Source organism: Aulonocara stuartgranti (genome assembly GCF_965226115.1).
Source record: "Aulonocara stuartgranti genome assembly, chromosome: 3".
Classification (NCBI taxonomy): Eukaryota; Metazoa; Chordata; class Actinopteri; order Cichliformes; family Cichlidae; genus Aulonocara; species Aulonocara stuartgranti.
Window position 1 is genome coordinate 26,489,116 of NC_138941.1, and position 21,774 is coordinate 26,510,889.

At 38.9% G+C, this 21,774-nt stretch overlaps 2 protein-coding genes across 10 annotated transcripts in view; both read right to left on the minus strand.

Moving 5' to 3' along the window:
* nrxn2b (neurexin 2b) overlaps window positions 1-21,774 on the minus strand; it is a 698,285-nt gene that overhangs the window by 599,736 nt on the left and 76,775 nt on the right. For all 9 annotated transcript variants that reach the window (XM_082527645.1, XM_082527647.1, XM_082527643.1 and 6 more), the window contains one exon: window positions 19,304-20,698. In XM_082527645.1, the coding sequence (XP_082383771.1) occupies window positions 19,304-20,015 (712 nt within the window). In that variant the 5' untranslated portion in view covers window positions 20,016-20,698. The remainder of the gene's footprint in view (window positions 1-19,303; window positions 20,699-21,774) is intronic.
* LOC309698133 (uncharacterized protein) overlaps window positions 1-21,774 on the minus strand; it is a gene marked incomplete at its 3' end in the record, with an annotated part of 399,753 nt that overhangs the window by 119,617 nt on the left and 258,362 nt on the right. The window lies entirely within an intron of this gene.

Here is a 21,774-nt window from a genome sequence, read left to right on the forward strand (position 1 = left end):
AGACAGAAAAAAAACTTAGTGGCTTAGTGGAATACAGAGACAACAGCTGGCAGGGAAAATTGGACTAGAAGCTGCGCCCATTGTATAAACTTGGCATGAATCCCTAGCAATAACAAGATTAACCCTATTTTCACATGAACTATGTTCTCTGCATTTACAGTGAAGCTGTGTAATCCGGGATGACCTCCAATCTGATTCAAAACACTGGTCTAACTTATCCCTTGGCAATAGGCCTATCCACAGGAGAGGGGAAAAGATAAAGGGTGGCCATTATCACCAGCATACATTGCCCCTGTATTCTACAAGGTGAAATTAGTACTGCAGTACATGCCCTTTCAGGCTTTGATAGTCAAAAGTCTTTTAATGAGAAGACTGAGTCAATATTTACCTTCCCTGCTCAGCTTGTGAGCTGCGTGTGTCAATGTATTTGTGTGTTTAGGGAAATGTGTGATTAAGTCCTTTTGCTGAAAAAAAGATGTCTGTGAAGAAATGTGGTGCTGTGTTGTGGTGACTGCTTCAAATCACAAATTCTGTTTTCCTGCCTACATTATCTGTTGTTGCTGATGAAACTGAGAATCATCATCACGGTCCACGCTTGTATGATACAAAATCAGTTACATCATATAGATATACAGACTAGGGCTGCCACAAACGATTGTTTTGATAGTCGACTAGTCACCGATTATTTTTGCGACGTAAAACGTACAGCTTATTGCACCAGCATGCATCTGCTCTTATATAACTATCATTAGCTTACAGCTTTAAGTGTTTCAGGTATGTGCTAACTAAAAATAAAGACAAGATGATAGTTTATTAAATTTTAATTAAATTTGCAGATTGTTTTGGTGAAGTTTAATAAACTCCTTGCTATCTAAAATATAACGGGACACCGGAGTATATTCTTGAGCATCTCACACTTCTGATAATCAGTTGTCTGCTTGATGTTTATTCAGCTGTGTAAAAACTATAACTTTAATCTCAGCCAAACAGATTTACTCAGGAACAAATAAAATAGCCAAACAATAACATTTTTAAGTTATCTAAGTGACTTATATATCATGTTTAACCTGAGTAGCAAAAGACGGCGGTGGGTTTGAAAACGATTTGCCGGGTGTCCGGTGTTCTCACGGGCTCTAGTGAGCCTTGCCCCCGGCTAGCTATTGAGCTAGTGGATAACAGACGTCTCCGAAAACGTCGGAGCGCTTTTGAACATATGTGGTGTCTTGATAAACTGAGCAGATATTTGAAGTTTACACAGCTACATTCTCGCCTGAAAATATGTTAAACGTTTATTTTGTGACCCAGAAAGAATAATAAGACTAATATTAATACTAACTAGCTGCCGCCATTGTTGGAAACTGAGCTGTCCTGCGCTATGAATTTTGGGACACAGCTTCTTCTTCTTCTTCTTCTTCTTCTTCTTCGGGGTTTAACGGCAGCTGGCATCCTTGTATATGCAGTGCTGCCATCTTCTGTTTCAGTCTGTTATTACACTCTTAAATCCTGCTACTTATTCCTGCGTCTTTTGTGATCTTACAAAGCTTCAAACGACGCGTCGACTATTAAATCAGTCGTCGACAATTTTGATAGTCGACGTAATCGTGACTAGTCGACTAATCGTGGCAGCCCTAATACATAGGCAGAGGAGTAAAACAACACAGGGAGACACTCCTTCTGCACCTTTGCTGTCCCTTTTATTTTGTTATTATTTTTATGCCATCTGTCAGCCACAACGCAGAATTCACACTAAAGGCTTCAAACTGAGAGCTGCACTCTCCACATATATCCTCAGTTTTCTGCATCTCCATAGACACACATGCTGGAAAGATAGTGTGCTACCCCACGGCATCGACAATGTGAGCCTCAAGCTGTTCCACTTTCCTTGACAAATATCACCTCAGGTAATTCATCAGAAACATAAGCCCATTCTTAAATCTTAAAATGACTCTACCACCAACATACTGTCTTAAAGCATATTTCTGTCCAACAAGCAGCCAAGTAGTCAACGTGTCGTTCTAATTACAGCTAAAAGGTCATGGATACAGACTCAACTTAACCCTTGTATCCTTTTCTGTGTTTTGTAATTAATAAACCTTCAAGTAAAATACATTTTGTGTTGCTAGGACAGTATGCTCAAGCTTGTTCATGTTTTTTATCACTGTGTCAGTTAAGCACTGCCCTGTAGCCTTCAACGTTCAGGAAGTAAGCCAGACTCGTCAAGTTCCTGCAAAGACAAAAGCAAAATTCAATTTTGTGCAAGGATTTTTAGATTTATAATTCATGTGCTGTTCTAGAACCAGAACAATTTTATCATACTATCACAGTTCTTCAGTAAGCACAATTATTCTATTAAACGCTCCTCGTGTCAAACTGAAAGAAGCTTAAAATAGAATTTAAAAAAGTCAAGTTTTATTCTCTGTGTTATGAAGTCTGATTCTGTGCTGATGAGCCACAGGTAACAACAGCTTGCAACTTGAGTGACGGCATTACAGCAGCAGGTACATCAGCAATCAGACTTCATTTCCGAGTAATTTGGTGTTGCCGGAGCTGTATTAACTCCATAGGCGGTCCCGTCTGTTTGGAAGGCTAAATTAATAAATAAATGTCATAGACCTGGTCCAGATCACAAGAGATCTATAAAGTAATCACGAATGTCACCCTACTTATGCAGAAATCCAAACTGATGGCACCTTAGTTCATTTAGGTGGTCTCAAAAGGCCAATTGAGGTCCCATGTGTTGTGATCAAGGCCTCTCTTTCACATGTGTGTGTGCAGTGCAGGGTAATTTGCACCTGTATTTACACTCACATGCTCAGTTGTGGCTATGAGATAGCATCAGAACCTTCTGTCCCACTTATATCAATATTGTCATATTCTAGTAACATGGGTCTTTGGCTTGTTTAGAAGGGAGATTACAGTTAGAGCTGGGCGATATGAGATTTTTTCATATCACGATATGTTTTTTTCATTTCAGGCGATAACGATATCTATCACGATATAAGCCAAATAACTATATTTGTAAGATTTAAATGTGCCGTTGCTCACAAGTAAAATGTGAAATAATCAGCAGCTTGTTTTTATTTAAATATTTATTTCCCATAATAAGTTCAACAGGGTAGATGTACTTAAGGAACATGAGACTTTTTCAGATAAATAAAGGCAAATATTGCAAACTACACAAAAGGCAGCCGCTAAAGCGTTTAAGTTTCAAAATAGAACAAACGAAACAGACTAAATTGTCAATTCCACTTAGAAACAAAATATTAATTCTAAAAATAAATCTTAGTTTGTTTTACAGAATAACAGACAAAACTGACTAACTTTTGTCAATATCAAATAAACTGAGAACTAAAAGGAAATTCTCAATCTCTCCTTGTTGTATAGCTTAGCTTTTCAAACAGTTTTAACAGTTACTTTAGTCTGACAAAAGCCGAATGACGAATTAGCGCTTCCAGTCAGAGACTGAGGCTACGTCCACACGTACACGGGTATTTTTGAAAACGGAGATTTTCCGTTTTAAAAAATAATCCCGTCCACACATAAAGGCAGAAATGAAGAAAAACGCTGCTATGAACATGCCAAAGCAGCAGGTGGCGCTAGATTCCTAACCGTGAAGAAATGTTGGCCAATCAGAAGTCTAGAAGCCTCGGTGGGAAAAAGTAAACAAAGCTGCGGCATAGAAGCAGAACCGAGTCGTATGTGTGGACGGACAGTAACTGTGTGTATATGTAAGCATTTAAACACTGCAGAGAGTAGAATTAACAGTAACAGTATTGTAGAAATTCATTTCACCGAAACAATAACGTGGCGCACAGTGTGACGCATGCACCAGTTTATTGTATTTCCAGACTTGCTTTCGGCACAATTTACAGTGCACGCTACTCTGTTTTTTGTCAGACTTGAAATAGCCGAAATACCTTCACACTACGGAACTTCTATGGCTCTTCCGTTCGACAATCTCTCCGGCATTGGAACCATCATCTGTTTTCTCTTCGGTCACGCTCGGTTGATTTTTCTAGTCGGCACACTCATTTCCTCCATTACGCGCTGGCTCCATTACCCGCTGGCTGCTTCCCAAACAAACACGTGCGGCTTGGCACTTGTGCTGTACGTAACAAGTCACGCGACGTGACGCTGCGGCTGTGATTGGTTCGGCTCTGCGCTACTTAGTTTGGATTGGCTGACCTTTTTTTAAAAAAATTTTTAAATTTTTTTATTTTAAGAGGACAAGAGCGGCGAGGTCTATCGCGATAGCTTAATTTCTCTATCGAGTAAAAGTTATATCGCGATACATATCGTTATCGTTCTATCGCCCAGCTCTAATTACAGTGTTTATTATAAGACCAACTGGCAGGTGTTTGATTGGAGTTCAAAGGGGGTGGGGGAGTGGGGGAATAGTAAAGGGGAGCCCATGGTCTCTGTTAACAGGAAAGTCTTCTGAGTCTTGCTTTGGTCCAAACACTCATCTATACTTTCACACCCTTTTTACCATGGCCATTTTCCCAAAGCCTTCCCTGCCTCACCATGTTTCTGACTGAATGCACAAACAAGATGTCCAGGACAGAGCCACAGGGGGTCATCTGATACATGTAGTTGAAAGGATTTCTTATCAGCGACAACACAGTGCAAAATTATTTTCACCAGCAGCCTAAGGTTACAAAACAAAGGCGGCTGACTGAGACTATGAGTATTCAGCTTTATCAGTATTTTTTTTAGTCTCTCTCTTGATCGTTCAACACATGAGTACAATAAATCAAGCTTGTGTTTGGTTTCTTAAGTTTTTAGTGCGGTGGACCCCAAGAAAGCACAACCTGACAATACATCAAGCTGCTGTGCCACAATAACAAGAACGATGAACACAACAAAGTCCTTTCAGAAAGGACCAGAAATGAATGTTGATAAATGATTTAATGAAACATTAATGGAAAATATATGATGATTATGTGTAGGTAAGTGTGACAGGTAAGTGTGTACTTCTCTTGGTGGGGAATTTGATGGGGGGAAAAACATGAATCTTCTTCTTCCAGTGTAAAAACTGGAAGAAGTAAAATGCATAGAGAGTGGAATCAGCAACTGTATTAGAATACAAGATAGTGCTGAAGTGGTTCTGGACAGTAATAAATATTGAAAGGACAAACTATAACTCATATGAACATCAAGTTAATGATATAAAGTCAAAATTATCAACAGTAGAAGTGGATATGAGACAGAAATTATTCACTATCAATGGCCTATGGCGTTCTTTGATTCCATGACCAAAATCTATCAAATAAAGTTGTAATAAACAATATTACTCGAGTTTAACTCAATACTAAATATGACCTGAAATTAAAAGGAATCAATTATTGCAAATGTAAATTTTTCATGTAAATGATCCTGTCTTCCAAATTATTAAATACGTGGTTTTGAATCCTTGTTCCATTTTCAGATCAAAATTATATGAAGAGAGCTTTAAATTGATAATTACTTTGTTGTATTGCACTCCTGTTATTGCTGAGTGTGAAGTCAACAGCAGCAAATAATCACAGTGGCATATTAAGATATATAGCTTATATTTTAGAAAAAACTATTTGAAGTCTTAAATTACTGTAATACTTGTAAAACTAGTACCACAACGCAACTAATACATGCATTCATTCCTACTGCTATAAAAAAGAGAAAGGAAAGAAAAAATGTATTTTAAGTTGGCAAACAGTATCTTTCAGATTACATAGGGCTGGGCGATAGGGCCTAAAATTCATATCGGGATATAATTTGAAGCCGTTAAAAACGGTCTAAATTCTTTCATCTTTAATTAAATCATCAGCGTTGCTGCTTTATCGGGTGTAACAATTAAGTTTTACATCCATGCATCCATGAAAACAGAATTTATTAAATTTAACGGAGTTAGAAGTTAACAGGAAGTTAGCTCGCTAGTTTCCACCTAAACATTTCATACCATGTTCTGACTGAGAGATTTTTGAAACTAATTAAAACGCACAGCTCTGGTACCACTTCGAACATAAATGAAGACAGAAAACTAAACAGCAGTGGCATTTGCAGGGTTACTGAAGATGGACTGCCTGGTATATAATGTTGTGCTACGTGATTGCTAGCGACACAGCTATGTTAGCATAACATTAGCACAGTGAAGCTGGAGGATGAACGGATGAGCCAACATTTTTTCCACTCGATAAAAGTTAACGTGAGGGATTCTGGTGGTTAGAGACAAATGCAATCGCATAGCAGGATGCTATAAACAGGCCAAACTTCAGTCAGGAGAACAACTGAGATTATTCATCCACAATACGAGGTTAGTTATTAATATACTGCAACAACAAGGGAACAGAACAGCTGCGAGAGAATTCAACATTAATGAATCAATGTTACGTTAAGTGGAGGAAGCGCAGTTTTTGGCTTTCCCCATATTTCAAAAGTGCTTCATCTCTTTGCTATGACTGTAGCCCGCCATAATTGGCAGATGATAATGGTTTTAGCCGCTGCGATGCTTTCGACCAAAACAGGCGCAGCTTGATGACATCATCAACATGCGCTATCGCGATAGAGCGATATAGTCAAAATCTCTATCGTTGGCCAAATTTATATCGTTTCTATCGTATATCGTTTATATCGCCCATCCCTAAGTTTACAAATGACAAATTGCAGAGACACAACATATCTGACTGAGTGGATGCAGGTACTTCTTTTCTAGATTCTTCAGCCTCTGGGAAGCTGTTAATTAACAGTTTACACAAAGACAGGAGACCTTAAAGCTGGAAAAAAAGAAAGAAAATCAAGCCTAATTGCATAAAGCTTTGCCCCAAGTACTCAAAAATCTATGCTTATGAAATTTAAAGCAATTGATATGAGTACATTAGGATAACAATACTGGATAATCAACACAGTAAAACAAGTTATTGATTTGCTTTGTTGTTGTGTTAGAGAAGCAGCCTGAATGTACTGCACAGTGAATAATGCTCAATTTGACCCGATATAAACACAATTTAAAATCAAATAAAGTTTTGCATATTATGGCTGTTTTATTTCTAAATGATGTACATCATGTTTGTATATCACATGTGGAAACTCAGTGCACTAAACAATTGTTTATTGCAGTAAGCCAAAAGCAAAGGTTACCTTCACAGAGACATTTTTTTTGTTTTGTTTTGTTTGGGTTCTACAGTTCTGTGATAATGGGGATGGATAGCAAGTGACAGGTGACAAGGGTGTGTGAGCCCGACTTCCCACTCAATTTTGTACTCGCACAGTGACAGCTGGGGTAGAGAGCAAGCTTTAATTGCATGTGATGGACAATCATACTGGCAGGGACCTTCAAACCAGTAGAGGATCACTGGGAAAAGGGCAAAGAAAAAAGTGGGCTGGAAACATCAGAGTGGCATCCTCCCTGAAAACCATTCGCCTGATTGCACCCACCCCATATACATCTACCACCCCACTGCATCATACAAGTCAAAACAAACATGAGCTGCGTGTGCACAACACTCACTGACTCCTTTGAGTCAGGCAACCTAACCTCACACTTTAATCCAGCTTGCTTGCTTAATGCTTGCTTTTTTGCTTCTGCAAGCAGAGGCAATCTGCATAAGGGAATTCATACGGTGCGCAAAATGGAAGGAATTAGGGGATTAGGGATTTAAGGAAATCTCTCATCTGGAGCAATTGTTACTACATTTTCCTTTTTTTCTCATTTTTAATCACCAAAGACAAATTAAACACTGGATCAGAATCAGTTATTGGACTGCAGACTGATATATGATGGTCCTTTGCTCAAAAAGGAAAAATAAAACATGAAAGCAAAATGTAAGAAGAGACCGTGGCAAGAGAGACTGAGATAAGCAACATCCTTCAAAGTAAAAGGAAGTGAGCTATATTAGGACCTTATGCCTAAATAGGGAAATTTTGCTTTGCTGTCCATTCAAGGAAGCTGGGAATCTATCAACCAAAGAATACAGGCCCAGGAGCATGTATCCTTTGAACTTGGGATTGCTCAACCAGGAAAATGGTTTTACACAGTTGAGTGTTGAAAAAAAACATGTGGATGAGTAGCAGAGACCGAAAAAAAGCACGGTTACACGGGTGGATGTGGCAGTAAAGAAAGCAAGATGGCAAGATTTCTGTTCATATAGCAATTATTAGGCATGGGGGAGAAATAAAGACAAAATAATAGTTTTCTTGTATTTTTCTACACAGTGACTGAAATTGTTCAACTGGAATACTTCATTTTATTAGCATCATCATGGCTTTACTCAAAATGTGACATGTGATTTCACATATACCTGCAGTCAAAGGTTGCATAATCAGGTTGTAGGTCTGTTTGGAACATCCAGTATGTACTACATCTTATTGTTTTTTGGGTTTTTTTGCCATTTTGTAGTCCGCTTTCAATTATCAAATGTAGATGGAATTACTGTGCACTAAAAACACACCGAAGTGCAGCATATACAGAAGCTGTACTCGATCATCTTCTGTCTATCTTCTGGAAGATGATGAGGTGCACCAAACTGCAAATGCAATTTCCTTAGCACATGAAGCATCCAGTGAACTATACTCTCTATCTGCACACAACCCATGATAATTGAGCGACAGCTTCTTTAGAATTAGTTGAATGCTTAATTAGTATGTATTACTACATGGTAAAAACTGTATTTATTATCTTTTGCCATGTTTTTCTAGTTGGATGCAACAAATTTTAGTTTGTTTTAGATTTGCATTCGCTACAAAGACCATGCACCATGGTGGATCAGCAATTAGTAGTAGCCCATACAGCTTCAGCATTCTAAAATATAAAAAGCATACAGTACTGTACTTGTTTGAGACATAACATTTTAACAACACAAGTATAGATAACCCCCCCCTCCCAAAATGGTTTGTTCCAGCTTGGCTCTCCCCTACCCTGGCTCTTGCTGCGTTGCTGCCAGAGCGATGGTGGCTGAGACACAGCGGAGCAGAGGTGGAAGTGCCTGGCTTAAAACAGGACATATTAGCTGCATTTAACCTTCAGTTACCCTTTATATAGTTAGGTAGCAGTCAGACCATGTTTCTTTTTAGCTGAAAAACATTACATCCAGGTAACCTGCCGGGTTGAAAACGTGTTTCCCGACGATGTTTGCTACCCTACAATAGTAAAATCAGCGATATTTGACCGTCCTGTTGCTCCCATTGAAATGTATACAGCCTATTTAAAATCTAAAACTTAACATTGTCCGTAGCCTACTGTTGTTACCACTTTCCTGTTTGAAATGTAATGAGAGAAACTGGTTATTTTGTCATATGTGCATGTGCCGATATTGAACCTGAGGTACCAACTAGCTAACTGACTGGATGCCCATTAACCTTATAACTCCTGGTGTGTGTGTGTGTGTGTGTGTGTGTGCAGAGAGACAGCCAGGTTCATAATGGATATGAGGAAGTTTTTTTCAAAAAAAGGAGCCACATTCAGGTAAAAGTGTAAGAACAAATGATCCATCAATAAAGGATAATGTTGGATCAGTGTTTCAATATTTATATCTTTTATTAGATGTACATGTCGTTTGGTTATTTGCCTTTTGGTTGAAAGTACAATGAGAGACGACTTTTATTAGTGCTCTTAATAGTGTGTTTTTTAATCTAATTGAATACAATCTATTTGTGTATGATTGTCAGTCCAAAGAGGGAGAGAGGAAAGAGGGGAACATGAGGACAAAGTACAAGATCAGGAAGAACCAGGTAAGAAAACAGACAGGAAATAGTTAAAGCTGTTTGGTCAAAGCTGCTATACAGCATCTGCAAAACAAACTGGGTTGTCAGCCCTGGCACTGCATTACCATATTGAACTTCAGTCAGAGGAAGTCACGGTTGCCAAAAACTTTTTGAAGCTCAAGAGAGAGGCTGGTGCCATCCCAGATATGTTAACATTGTACAATCTTCTGGATAATCAGATCTTCCCCACACTGAAAACTATTATTCAGGTTGCCCTAACAAACCCAGTTAGCAGCTGTAGCTGTGAAAGGTCTTTTAGTGTTTTGAGTCAGCTCCATACCTGGCTGAGAAGGACCATGGGTCAAAGCAGACTCCAGCGCCTGGCTGTGATGTCAGAAAGAGATGCTTGAGAGACTTGACCACCAAAATGTGATAGATTTACCAACCTCAAGGTGAGGCGACATAGGTTAAAAGAAAAGGAAAAATCTGCAGAGCCATAGTAGTATCGGCAGTAAAGATCTTTTCATACATTGTATACATTGTACCAAAGGCCAAGGTGTCTCCATTTTTCAATTTTTTAATAATATTTTGTACATTTCAAGGACTCTTCTATTGTTGGAGTGTATTTTTATGTGTCTGTATTGTATTATACGTACACTTTAAAAGTGAATCTCTGTCCAAAAAATGCACTCAGTTTACTTTTTACTCACTATGAGCATCATTCATTATTCTCCTGCAGTAATTAAGGTTAGGATATGTATTTTTTTTTTTCAAATTCCAATCCATTCTTCTTTGGCAGCATTTAAATAACCTTTATCAGATTTGATGTTTTTGTTACAGACTTTTCAAAAAAAGTGTTTTGCTTTTCTTTCACAAATGTGGAGATTAAATTGTGTTAAAATGTACAAAACAGTGATATCATGTTTTGTGACGAGGACCCAGGCACAGAGAGACTTTATGAATTTAAGAATCTTATGATTTAATAAAGAAATTTGCAGACTTGCACAGAGAGGGTAAAATTATGATGACTGATAATGGAAATGAAGACAACAGACGATGAGGACAGGGAGGAACAGGGGTTTAAATGCACCAAGGAGACAGTCAGAGGGAACTTGGGACAACTGGAGACATTTAAGGATGCAGGGACTGACAGACGGGGAAGAAGTCTCATGGTGATGAGTAAAGTTTACCTTGCCTGGATGGGCAGCTCTCTGGGTGCTCAGCACCCCCAAAGCTCTGATCCTAGAATCCCCCCTGAGCCCACACCTGTCCCACATCATGTTTCATGTTTCAATAGTTTTAGTAACCAATCAGAAAACAGCTCATAAATTCTTTCCACCACAGAAGTCTACACAATGTGTTTGTGGTCTGCTTTTGTGCAGAAAAAAGGCACAAGTATGTAGACTCTACAAGCTTGCAAGGGAAAAAAAACCCTAAAATGTCTCAAGACATTCTTGAGTCCTTTGCATGTTTTTCCCATCCGGTTAGTAGAGCCATTATTTTTTAGGAATTTGTAATGGTAGATTACCATTTGATTTACCTTCCTTTCTCCTTTTCATGAAGGTAAGGTTTTATAATTTGATTCGTTAATTGTAATTTGGTCATCTTTATTATATTTCCCAGATAAATTTGTTTGCTTGTTATTTTGGCCTCCGCATGGCCAAAAGATTCACCATAGCTCTATCAATTTGAAAATAAGTCTTGGGACCCTGGAATGACAGGTCAATTTATCAGATATTTTTAAATAAGTCCACATTAACAATCTTCTTCTGAAATTGCAGCCATTTTGGAAAATTGACACTGTAATTAGGAAACTTTGTTTTACTAAATCTAAAAGCAATACAACTCAATATAAAATACATGAAAGTATTTCTAGAATCTAACCTGTCCATATCGCAATAACAAGACAAAGTAAAATTACAAAGTGGAGGGGAGGAAGTCAGATACAATCATAGCGACTGCTGCTCTGCAAAGACCTTGTCCCGACAGTGCACAGCAGCAGCAGAAACAGCAGAGAGGCAACAGAGCAGCTTTGATAAACACCAACAAAATCTCAGCAATCAAATCCAGTGGAGACTTGAAGCATGTACTGCTTCATTTCACCTTATCAGTCTTGTTGGTTTGGTGTAGGCCTAAGTTTAGTCAGCCTCTGTTGTTACAGCTAGACATGTACCTGATAAGGTTATCTATGGAACCTCTTCAAGCGACCTTACAGGGTACAGCCCTCTCATTAGCACTATACTTATTTATGTATACAGGACAAGATAATTGGGATATCAATTATCAGTCAGTGAGCCCCCACCATCCCAACCACACTCACTCCCCCTCATCCCTCTGTGTGTGCCAGTGGGAGGCACAATTATCACCATGATGTATGACTCTCTTTCATGTCCTCTGCTCTTTGCTCCAGGCTCATTGTGTCACCATCCAAACACAACTTTTACCTTAGAATTCAAGGTCTAAACATGCTCAGCTCTTAACTGTGATTTTTTTAATTAATCCTTCCTGTATTGTATACAGCATATAGAATGGTGTGAGATCTGAATGCAGTACAATATAATATGTAATACAACTGGAATATAGAATTATTGATCAAACACACCAATATATATATATATCCTATGTACCTTAAATGTCGATCCTAAACGACAAAAATTACAGGTTAGATGTGTATTTTTTGGTCATTATCACTGGTCATACCGACATTGATTGGGCTTAATATTGTTACAGTGGTACAGAAAAGATATTCAGAATAACATTAACCATACATGTCTGTGTCATATATGAGCAAAGTGAAAAGGCTTTGTTGTTTCACTTCACAATATTCACATATTTAGTTTTTACGTTAGGTTACACCAAATAATTGTCCGAAAAAGTATAGAAGTAGGGGAAAACCTTTAAATAATGGCATTGTGCATATACTATTCTGAGTAGTGCTCCTCCAAATTGACTGTTAGTAAATCTTGAGTGGATGTACATGTTTTAATTGGTCTTATTCACACTAGTTGTATGGATACACACTCACTTTATGTATGTACGGATACACTCTGTTTTGCCTTTGAAGTAACATCACTGACCGTTTTCACCCAGTCACTGAAAATATACTTGAATGACCAAACACAGGTTAATAGGTATAGGTAACAATATCTCGATTGTTGAGTTTTTCTTGATAGCTTAAAATTTCTTTAGGGGGAAGAAAATGTATGTTCTGCCTTTTATAACTTAAACTGAATATTACGGTTGTAAACTGCCCTAGTGGTTGCTTTGTAATATGGGTTTGACTACTTTGGGAAAGAAAAAATGAAAACGTGAAAAAATCAAAGATGGCGGAAAGTGATACCATAATGTTATCGTTCTAAGCTGATACGGACCTTAAAATGTTGTTGCCTTGGACAAGATATGTCTGTAAGTCTGAGTGACAGTAAAATAATTATCATCTTTTGTTTTGTGTAAAAATGGTACGATAATTTGTACATTGAAAGTTTTATCTTGTTAGCTTGCAGTAAGAGGGTAACAAGCTAGTTTACAATGTTAGTTAGCTAATACAGTATCTTGTACTTTCAGATTTACGATGGTCAAAGAGAAGGCAATGGTCAGAGGCCATTCTTCAATAAATCAGCGCAAAAAGGAAAATAAGTCTGGTTATTGAAGCATGTTATCTCGCTGTCTAGCTGGTGAAACTAAGAAACTCAGGGCAAGGACAGCACAATGTACAAAAAATAAAGAAATGAATAAATGGAGAGATATCTTTTCACCACAGGTCTGATGACTTTATCACAAACAATGTTTTCTTAGTAAAGTCAAAAGTTTAGAGAAACTCATAAATGTTTTGAGTCAAACTATTTTGACTTTTCAGGCCGCTTTCCCTTTCTTTCAGTGTACAAGACTTTCACCTTTTTCTCAGAATGTAATTTAAGACAAAAAACAACATGTTTACGTGGTAGATAAATTAAAATGTCAAGTTCATGGGTGTTGCAGCGTTGAGATGTTGACTCCTTATCTTTCATTGCAACAGCTGATAAAGCAGATTATTCTGGCTTGTTGGGGAAAACCACATCTGATGGTACAGTGTTAAAACATCTCCTCGGGCTATAAAAAGGACAGCGTGTGTTTCAAGCTTACTCTTTGACTTCCTAACCACAGCTCTCTCTCTCTCTCTCTCTTCCTCACCCTGCAGCTAGAGGCTCGCCTGAGGTCACAGCTTGCGTTAAGATGGGGGTATGCAGGGTCCAGGCACGTTAACTGTGGTGCTTCTCAGAGACTCAGGTTTCTGCTTTAATCCAACATGTATAATAAAAAGTGATGATGGAGGTAAATTAGAGTCCAGAGAGCAGTAATAATCTAAGCAGCTGTTTTTCAACAATTTTCTATTTGGCACTTCCAAATAGAGACATGTGGACATAGAGTGGTATATACACATGCTGTGTATAGTTGACTACCAAAAACGGCTAACATCCGATTTTGCGTGATGTTAAATATCATTTCTTGTCAGAGGCTAATAAAACAACAACATATGGCCGAATTTTGTAGCATTTTCACATCAAAATCTCATCCTTCTCCAGTGAAACCAACAAACTTTTGCCAACTTTTGCCTAATCTACACAATCTGACTTACAGAGGCAGCACATTAGCAGAGTTAACATAGTCCTTCTTTGGTATATTTAACTGGCATTCAAGTGCAGTACTGTAGGGAGGCCATGAACATTTGAGCTACAAGGATCCACATGAAAATTCAAAACTGCTTCAGGATGCCAGTGTAAAATTCCACGTCACATTATCTAGCCTGCTGTACATACCTGCTGTAAAAACAAGCAATGTGTTTCCATTAGTGGGACATCTGAGGAACCCCTATCTGGCACATTTGCAACAAAGATCAATAATTTCCATATTCCTGTACTATTTACAGGCTTGATCTTATTCTGAAGTCCAGTTTGTTCCAAGAAGGAAGAATCTTATGAAGAATGTATGCCATGCAGAATTCATTCCTTTTCAATGAATTCTAATGAGGGTTCTGACTATGGTCCATTTATAACAGGGGTGTCAAACTCAAATACACAGTGGGCCAAAATTCAAAACTGGAACAAAGTCGCGGGCTAACGTTAATATTTATTGAAATATATTTATTCCTCCAGATATAAGAATGAATCTTTTCTTATGGACTCAAACACATTTTGCTAAAAAACTGAATATGGAACAAGCAAAGCTTAATACTAAACAATGTATATATTAGCTGTATAATACCAGTAGGCCAGCTCTGATAGTAATTTGTTATGGCTTCGCGGGCCAAATGTAATTAGGCTGCGGGCCAAATTTGGCCCGCGGGCCAGAGTTTGACACCTATGATTTATAAGTTCTAACAGCTTAAGTCTGTCAAGTTAGCTAGCAATTTTCACTCTATGTCAAACACCTTTCAAGTTAAGAGCAAATCCAGTCTCAGGGTAACCTGAAAACTCTTCAGATTTTGCTGTGTAAATTAATGGAACAACAATCATTTTCACAAAGTAATTTAACCTCTCATTACTGTGAGCTCAGCTTTTTTGCCCTACAACGCCATTTGAAGGTCAACACACGAACAAAGCCAAGGTCAGCACAGATTCTAAAACCAGTTTAATTACAACCCCAATGGTAAACTATAAAATACAATTATAGGAAGTGCAGTATATTTCTGTCCTTTATGTACTGCAAATAAAGCACAGAAATGTTTCAGCGTGTTTGTTAGCCCAGTCCTTAGTATTTAGCATTTAGTAAGCCATTTTTGAGGCAAAATGTGAATTTTTGCTTTGACATCAAGTCAATTAAAAAAAAAAATGAGGCTGTTTTTTTATGATGTCCACCTTCATCCCTCATTCTGTCTGATCAACCTTAACCTGAACAATTTTCATGCAAATGAGTGAAAATACTAAAGTGCCAGACGTAGATGAAGGCAGCTAAGAGCTGTGTTAGATCACTGGTATTCAAATCAATGCAACAGGAGATACAGACTCTACAAAGCAGAGGAATAACATAAAACATACTGTGCTTAAGGGAATTGAAATGGCACAACCTTTCTGGATTACAAAACCTCAGCTGTCACATCTCATTTTCAGATTTTACAGATTGAACTTTAAACCAACATTCATCAAAGGATTCAAAAGTCTGGGCACGAATATTTTCGCAGTGAATTAGACCTGGATAATAAATGTTTTCACTTATTTGTTCACACTGCATTATTACAGGGTGTCAAAGTGTTAACACTGAATATTCAAATATCAATTTTTGCAAAATATTTGACAAGATATGACACTGCATATCATTGCAGTCATTGAGCTTTCTGACACTGCTCAAGAGTTCTTCTCTGTACTGGATACAATCACCAGTTGCTGGGGAAAAATGTGTATTCACCTGCTGGCTGGCAGTGGTTCTTTTTTTTTCACTGATTTTACCTAGCAAGAGCCTTGCTAGGCAAAATCAGTGAAAAAAAAAAGTGATTACTGCAATTGTTAGCAGATTGTTATAACTAGCTTAGGTTTTTCATGTTTGCCTACAAGTACTCCCTTACTTCTAGCCAACTGGTAGTACAACTTGAAAAAGTGCAATGCAAACCACAAAAGGAAACATGGCACACTTTGCATGCACACTTTGCACTTTGAATCACCTTGTTGTTGAATTGTGCTATACAAATAAACTTGCCTTGCCTTGCCTTTTAAGTTCTACATCAGTGCTGCAGCCAACATGTTTCAAAAAGTGCAACTTTTATTTAAAGGCAGTCTCCAGTTTGAGTTGCACTTTTCAGCTTCAACACAGGTTGGAGAGTAGCTGGCTTGTGTTGACTTGTTGACTTGTCAATGGCATGGCATTACATAGCTGATAGATGAGAGATGATCTGCCCCTGGGCAATGCTGGACACATCGCAATCATCGGACGCGTTCATCTAATTTTTCTGATTGTTTTTGTCTCAGGTGAAGGAACATATTTCTTTTAGTTCAGAATTAGTTTCTATTCCTTTTACCAAATTTAGTGGTCTGTCAAATACCATACTTTGCAGAACTAAACCTGCCCAACCTTTAATACAACTATAGCGATAGAGCTGAAGCAATTCTTAGAGAAAAAGTTTAACAGTTAAGATGGTCTACAACAACACAAACAGCTTCATAATTAAAACGGTTTGCTTGTCAGATATCTATGTGACAAACAGTAACGGAAAACCTCACCCATAATGTTATCTTTGTTTTCTTTGCAGCCAATGCAAAACAGAAATGAACTAACTGTCTTAAATAATGTAGATCGCAATATTACATGTTTTAATATTGTGCAGAATCATTGCTGGCATCTTGTGCTGGTTATTTTATGTTCTGAGGATAATCAAAAAGCACATCACAGATCAACTAGACCAATAACTGTATTGCAAGTGCCATGTCTTATCATTAAAAAATTTCCCACGGATTGATACATTCATCCTCTCTAAGGAGAGCAGACAGCAGCTCCCTAAAATATCAAGAAAAAAAAGGAAAAAAATCTTTCCTTTGACACGGCCCCTTCACCACTGAGCTAACACAGTGAGACATGGATTTGTTAGTGCAGACATCTAAAGGGCCTTAAAACTGACTGAAAGTGAGAGTGAAAGACCTTTACATTCCCACCCACGTGTTAGATGAAAGGAGTAAATACACCGCTGCACTGGCAGTCAGCCATAATGACCCAATTTACGGTCCTCAAACCAAAGAACATCTCTGGAAATAAATTAAGCCTGAGCAAATGAAAATCTTCATGTTACGCTCCTCATTCTTGCTCTCTTCTCCATTTCTCACGACTGCAATCGCTCTCTCCACAAATTCCTTGTTCTGATTCTCTCCTCCTTACCTCAATCTCTATTCTCTCCCTCTATCTTACTCTCTCCATTTCAAAAGAACAAATGCTTCCTGCAGTCACTGTAGCACTGCATTGGTATTCTGCTCTCAATTTAGCTAAGAGCAAGGCAGCAGTATCTACTTGCTGCAACCAAACAGCAATCTGACACAGGCCACAGAAACAGAAAGCGAGAAAAGTCTTGAAGAATTGAAGGAACCGTGAAATATGAGAGGGAGACTGGAAGGAAGAGACAGACCGACTTATACGGCTGTCCAGCAGTGACATCATTTGCTGTGCTATAGGGTCACTAAAGAGCAAAAGCTCATCTGCATTAATTAAAGGCTTCTGTTCGGCTTTTTGCAGAGAACAAAAGCAGCACAGTAGAGCTTTTTAAGCTATCTGAGACCGCTCCAAACTTACACTAACCCTACATCAAAATAAATCAAAAGCTTTGATCTAACATGCAAATTTTATTCTTATTACTTCAGATCTATCAAAAGCTGGACTCGAGTAAAACATTTTGTTTGGGTTGATTTCCTTTTTCAGCACCGTCAAAGCTTATCTGCGAGCGCCACAAAAGTCTAAAGCATCAAACAACTGTCACATAACTTGGCAAAACAGTTATCGACCTTTTCAACATGCTGTAATTACGAGTGATTTCATCATGCAGGACCAGGTAGAAACTACTAAGTCAAATGATTATTTTAAAGGTTACAAAGCAATAATAGACCATAGTGATAACGGTAGTGAAGACCACTCATCCTGCATTACAGGTGATCAAGATACAAAATAAGTTCTGATGGCTGCATAGAGAGTGAGAGAATTCCCAAGCAAGGTGTAGAGATGCAGACAGGATGAAAGAAATAGGGCAGAGATAAGTGAAGGGGGAGGGATGTCAGGAGTAGGAAGTGCTGACAGCGGGTAAAGGTGAAAGAGAGATAAGTTGAGTAAGGGAGCAAATTCGAGAGAGACATGGAGGGGAGAGGGGTGACGAGAGGTGGAAAGTCCAGATAGACTTGAGAAGAGGTGGTAGGAGGTGAATGAAAGATATGCTACTGGATGCTGAGAAAAAGACATGGAAGAATGTGAAGGAGAAGAAAAAACATAGATATGGAAATGGGATGTGTCAGTGAAGGAGGGAGCCAGAGGTTTAAAACAGAACTGATTGACATGAGTTGACAGCATATGAGCATATCCCAAGAGCAAATGAAAGCAAGAGCAGCAGAGACAACAGGCTTGGGAAGAAAGAAAGAAAGAAAGAAAGAAAGAAAGAAAGAAAGAAAGAAAGAAAGAAAGAAAGAAAGAAAGAAGTAAATTCACTAAAAAACAGACGAGAAGAAAGCCAGCTGAAATAGCAGACCTTCAATGTGTGATCTTAAACGTGAAATATTCAGCAGCTTTGATGTTAAATATTGTTTCTGAATAAGTCCCTGCTGAAATCAAAGCTGCACCTGTGCCATGTCTGCAACTCTTGTATGACTCACATAATCCCTAAAAAGAGTGATCTTCTTCAGCAGTTCAATCTTTAAATGAGGTTCTTAAAATACTGAATGAGAGAACACTGAAAGATCATGCACACTTTAAGTAGTCTATTCACAAAGTTCCACACCCTCCTCCTTTTGAGCCCTCACTGCATCAGCACCTCCTTCATCAAACATTGTTAGAAGAGACTTTCGACAGCCTAAACAGTGAAATGAGGTCCCAGACCTCTCTGCAAGACTCTGACTTGAACTAACCGCAGATTTTGCACTGCAATTATAAAACAAAGACAAATACAAGAGTTATGATGGTGCCTTACCTTCCTTGCAGTACTTTCCTTTGAAGCGAGTGTGGGTGCAGTCACAGTGAACTTCTCCATACTGAATAGAACAAAACCCTCCATTGAAGCATGGGTTCTGTTTGGTGCAGAGGTACTCCAGGTCGCTCTGAATACCCTGGCTATTGAGCAAAGTAGGAGGCATCTCTCCCACCTTCAGATTGGAGATCAAGCCCTGGAAGAGTGGTTCATACTTCACTGTGCTGGATGTCAGTGCAGACAGTCGCACGTCAGGTGGTATCCCACCTACAAACAGGTCACTGACCACAGCCATTTCCCTCCTCTTTGACTTGACCTCTGCCACTTTTGTTTCCCCATCTACCATTAGCATGGTCTCACGGAAGTTGCGGGTAAGCAAGACCATGTGCCAGCGGTCGTCATTCACCCGTATCTCCATGTGTACGGTGGCTGGCTCTGCACAGTGGATGGCAAAGCGCAACTGGAGGCGCCCACCAGCAATCAACAGCTCCAAGAAGTCGCAATTACCGCCATCGTCCAGGTAGAGTACCAAGGCTTTGCTGATGTTGGTCTTGAGACTGAAGCTCAGCTCACCCACTGATCCAGCTTCCCAGCGCCCATAACGTGCCCACTGGCCAGGCGCCCCACTGAATTCCAACATATTCACTGTAGTGAGCAGGCTGAAGAGGGCCAGAGGCCACACGGGCAAATACAGGATTCTTAACCCCCTTGTCATGCTCAAAGTTCTGATGTGTCCCCCTTCTTTCTTAATGCTGTAGGTCTAATGAGCAACAGCTCTCTCTTCACTGAGGAAAAAAGACTGTAATATAAACAGGAATATAAACAAGAAGTATCATATAGTAATGAATTCGGTTATAAAAGTCAATGGGTAAGCAATCCTCACAGGTGCTCTACTACAATTTGCCTGACCAATAAGCACTTTTTTCTCCTCTCTCTAGTGTTAATTCTTCTCCTTATCCTGATTCTCTCCTTCGTCTCTCCATCAGTTGGTGCCTCTGGGACTGAGGAATAGGGGGAGAATAAAAGAGGGGGAATATGATAATTTCAACACAGTTGTTTCTTCAAAAGCCTCTTTGTCTATCCTGGACCAAAAATAGAATGTTCCTCTCTCAAATCCAGATCTCGGAGCAATTTCCAGGAAATTTGAGCTGCTGCCAGAAGCTTGGGGGTGGGGTGGGGGGAAGATTGTGATCTTTCTTCAGGAGGAGAGCAAGTAGAAGAAAATGAGCAAAAGAGGAAGGGAGCTTTATAGTAGACGGGTATCAGAGCCTGCTGGTGTCTGCTTGAGCATTTGATGTGCTCATCATTTTCAGTTTAATGCCATTCTTCTCCTTAAACTCACAGAACACAAAGATTTACGCAGGTATGGGTTCCATGACTGTGATGGGTGCTGGCAATCTGGGAGAAACAAGAAGAACAAAAAGACAGAACCGTCAGTTACATGCAAACACTTTACATTTCAAATTAGTTGGTAAGCAATTAGCCTGATAGCCTTAATAGATATTTGATATGGTATTTCATTTTTTGCTTTGCCTACAGTTTTGCACACCATATTCTATCTTTAATAATCCCTACACTTTTTTTCAGTTCAAAGCTGACACTTCAAAAAAGTTTGCCTACGCCATCTAAGTAAGTTTAGCAATTGTGTGGCTCCATACATCCCAAAAGACCCTGAATAAAAGAAATGTCTTATTTCATCTGCTTGATTCTTTGATATCCAGTAAAGAAAGTTGCCATCCACACGCAACACACACGCAACATAAGGTTTTCAACAGAATGAGGTAATATTTGATAAATCACAGCCCCCCATAGTGGTGCACACACACTTTACGGATATGCATATGCAAACACACACATCATTAAATCAAATGCAATTCAGATCGGAGTGCTGGAGAGTCAATAGCTATCTGAATAGCTGGTCTTGACCCTGGGGCTTGACCTAATCCCTAGCCATTAATTCTTAAGTGAGATTTAATTTCAATCTCATACAGTCTGCAATTAAAGCTAGGCTCACCCCTGCTCGTGCTCCCTTGTGCTATCCTGCCTCGCTTCAAAGTGACAACAGAGATGATATTGGCATACATGAGGAGGAGCGAAGAAGAGTGAGTGAAATACAGTGAAAGGGAGAGCTGCTACACTACAACCATGATCTCCAAAGGTCAAAGCTTAACATCAGTGGAAAAAGATTAGGGAGACTAGAGGGAAAAGAGAGCTGTATGATACAGCAGAGGGAGGAAAACAAGTAAAGACGGGACCATTTTTGTTTGGAAGACGACACACTGATAACACGACAAATGAATGCTGCCTTTAGATGGCTTTTGTGAGGTTATATTTGTAACATGGGTGTTACAAAGTGTCGCTGGAAGGGTGGGACATTGCATCACATATGTGAAAAAGCACAATGCATTACTAGGTTATGCATGCAAAACATAATTCTGATATCAGTCATATTTGGTTATTTTTTCTATTATCTA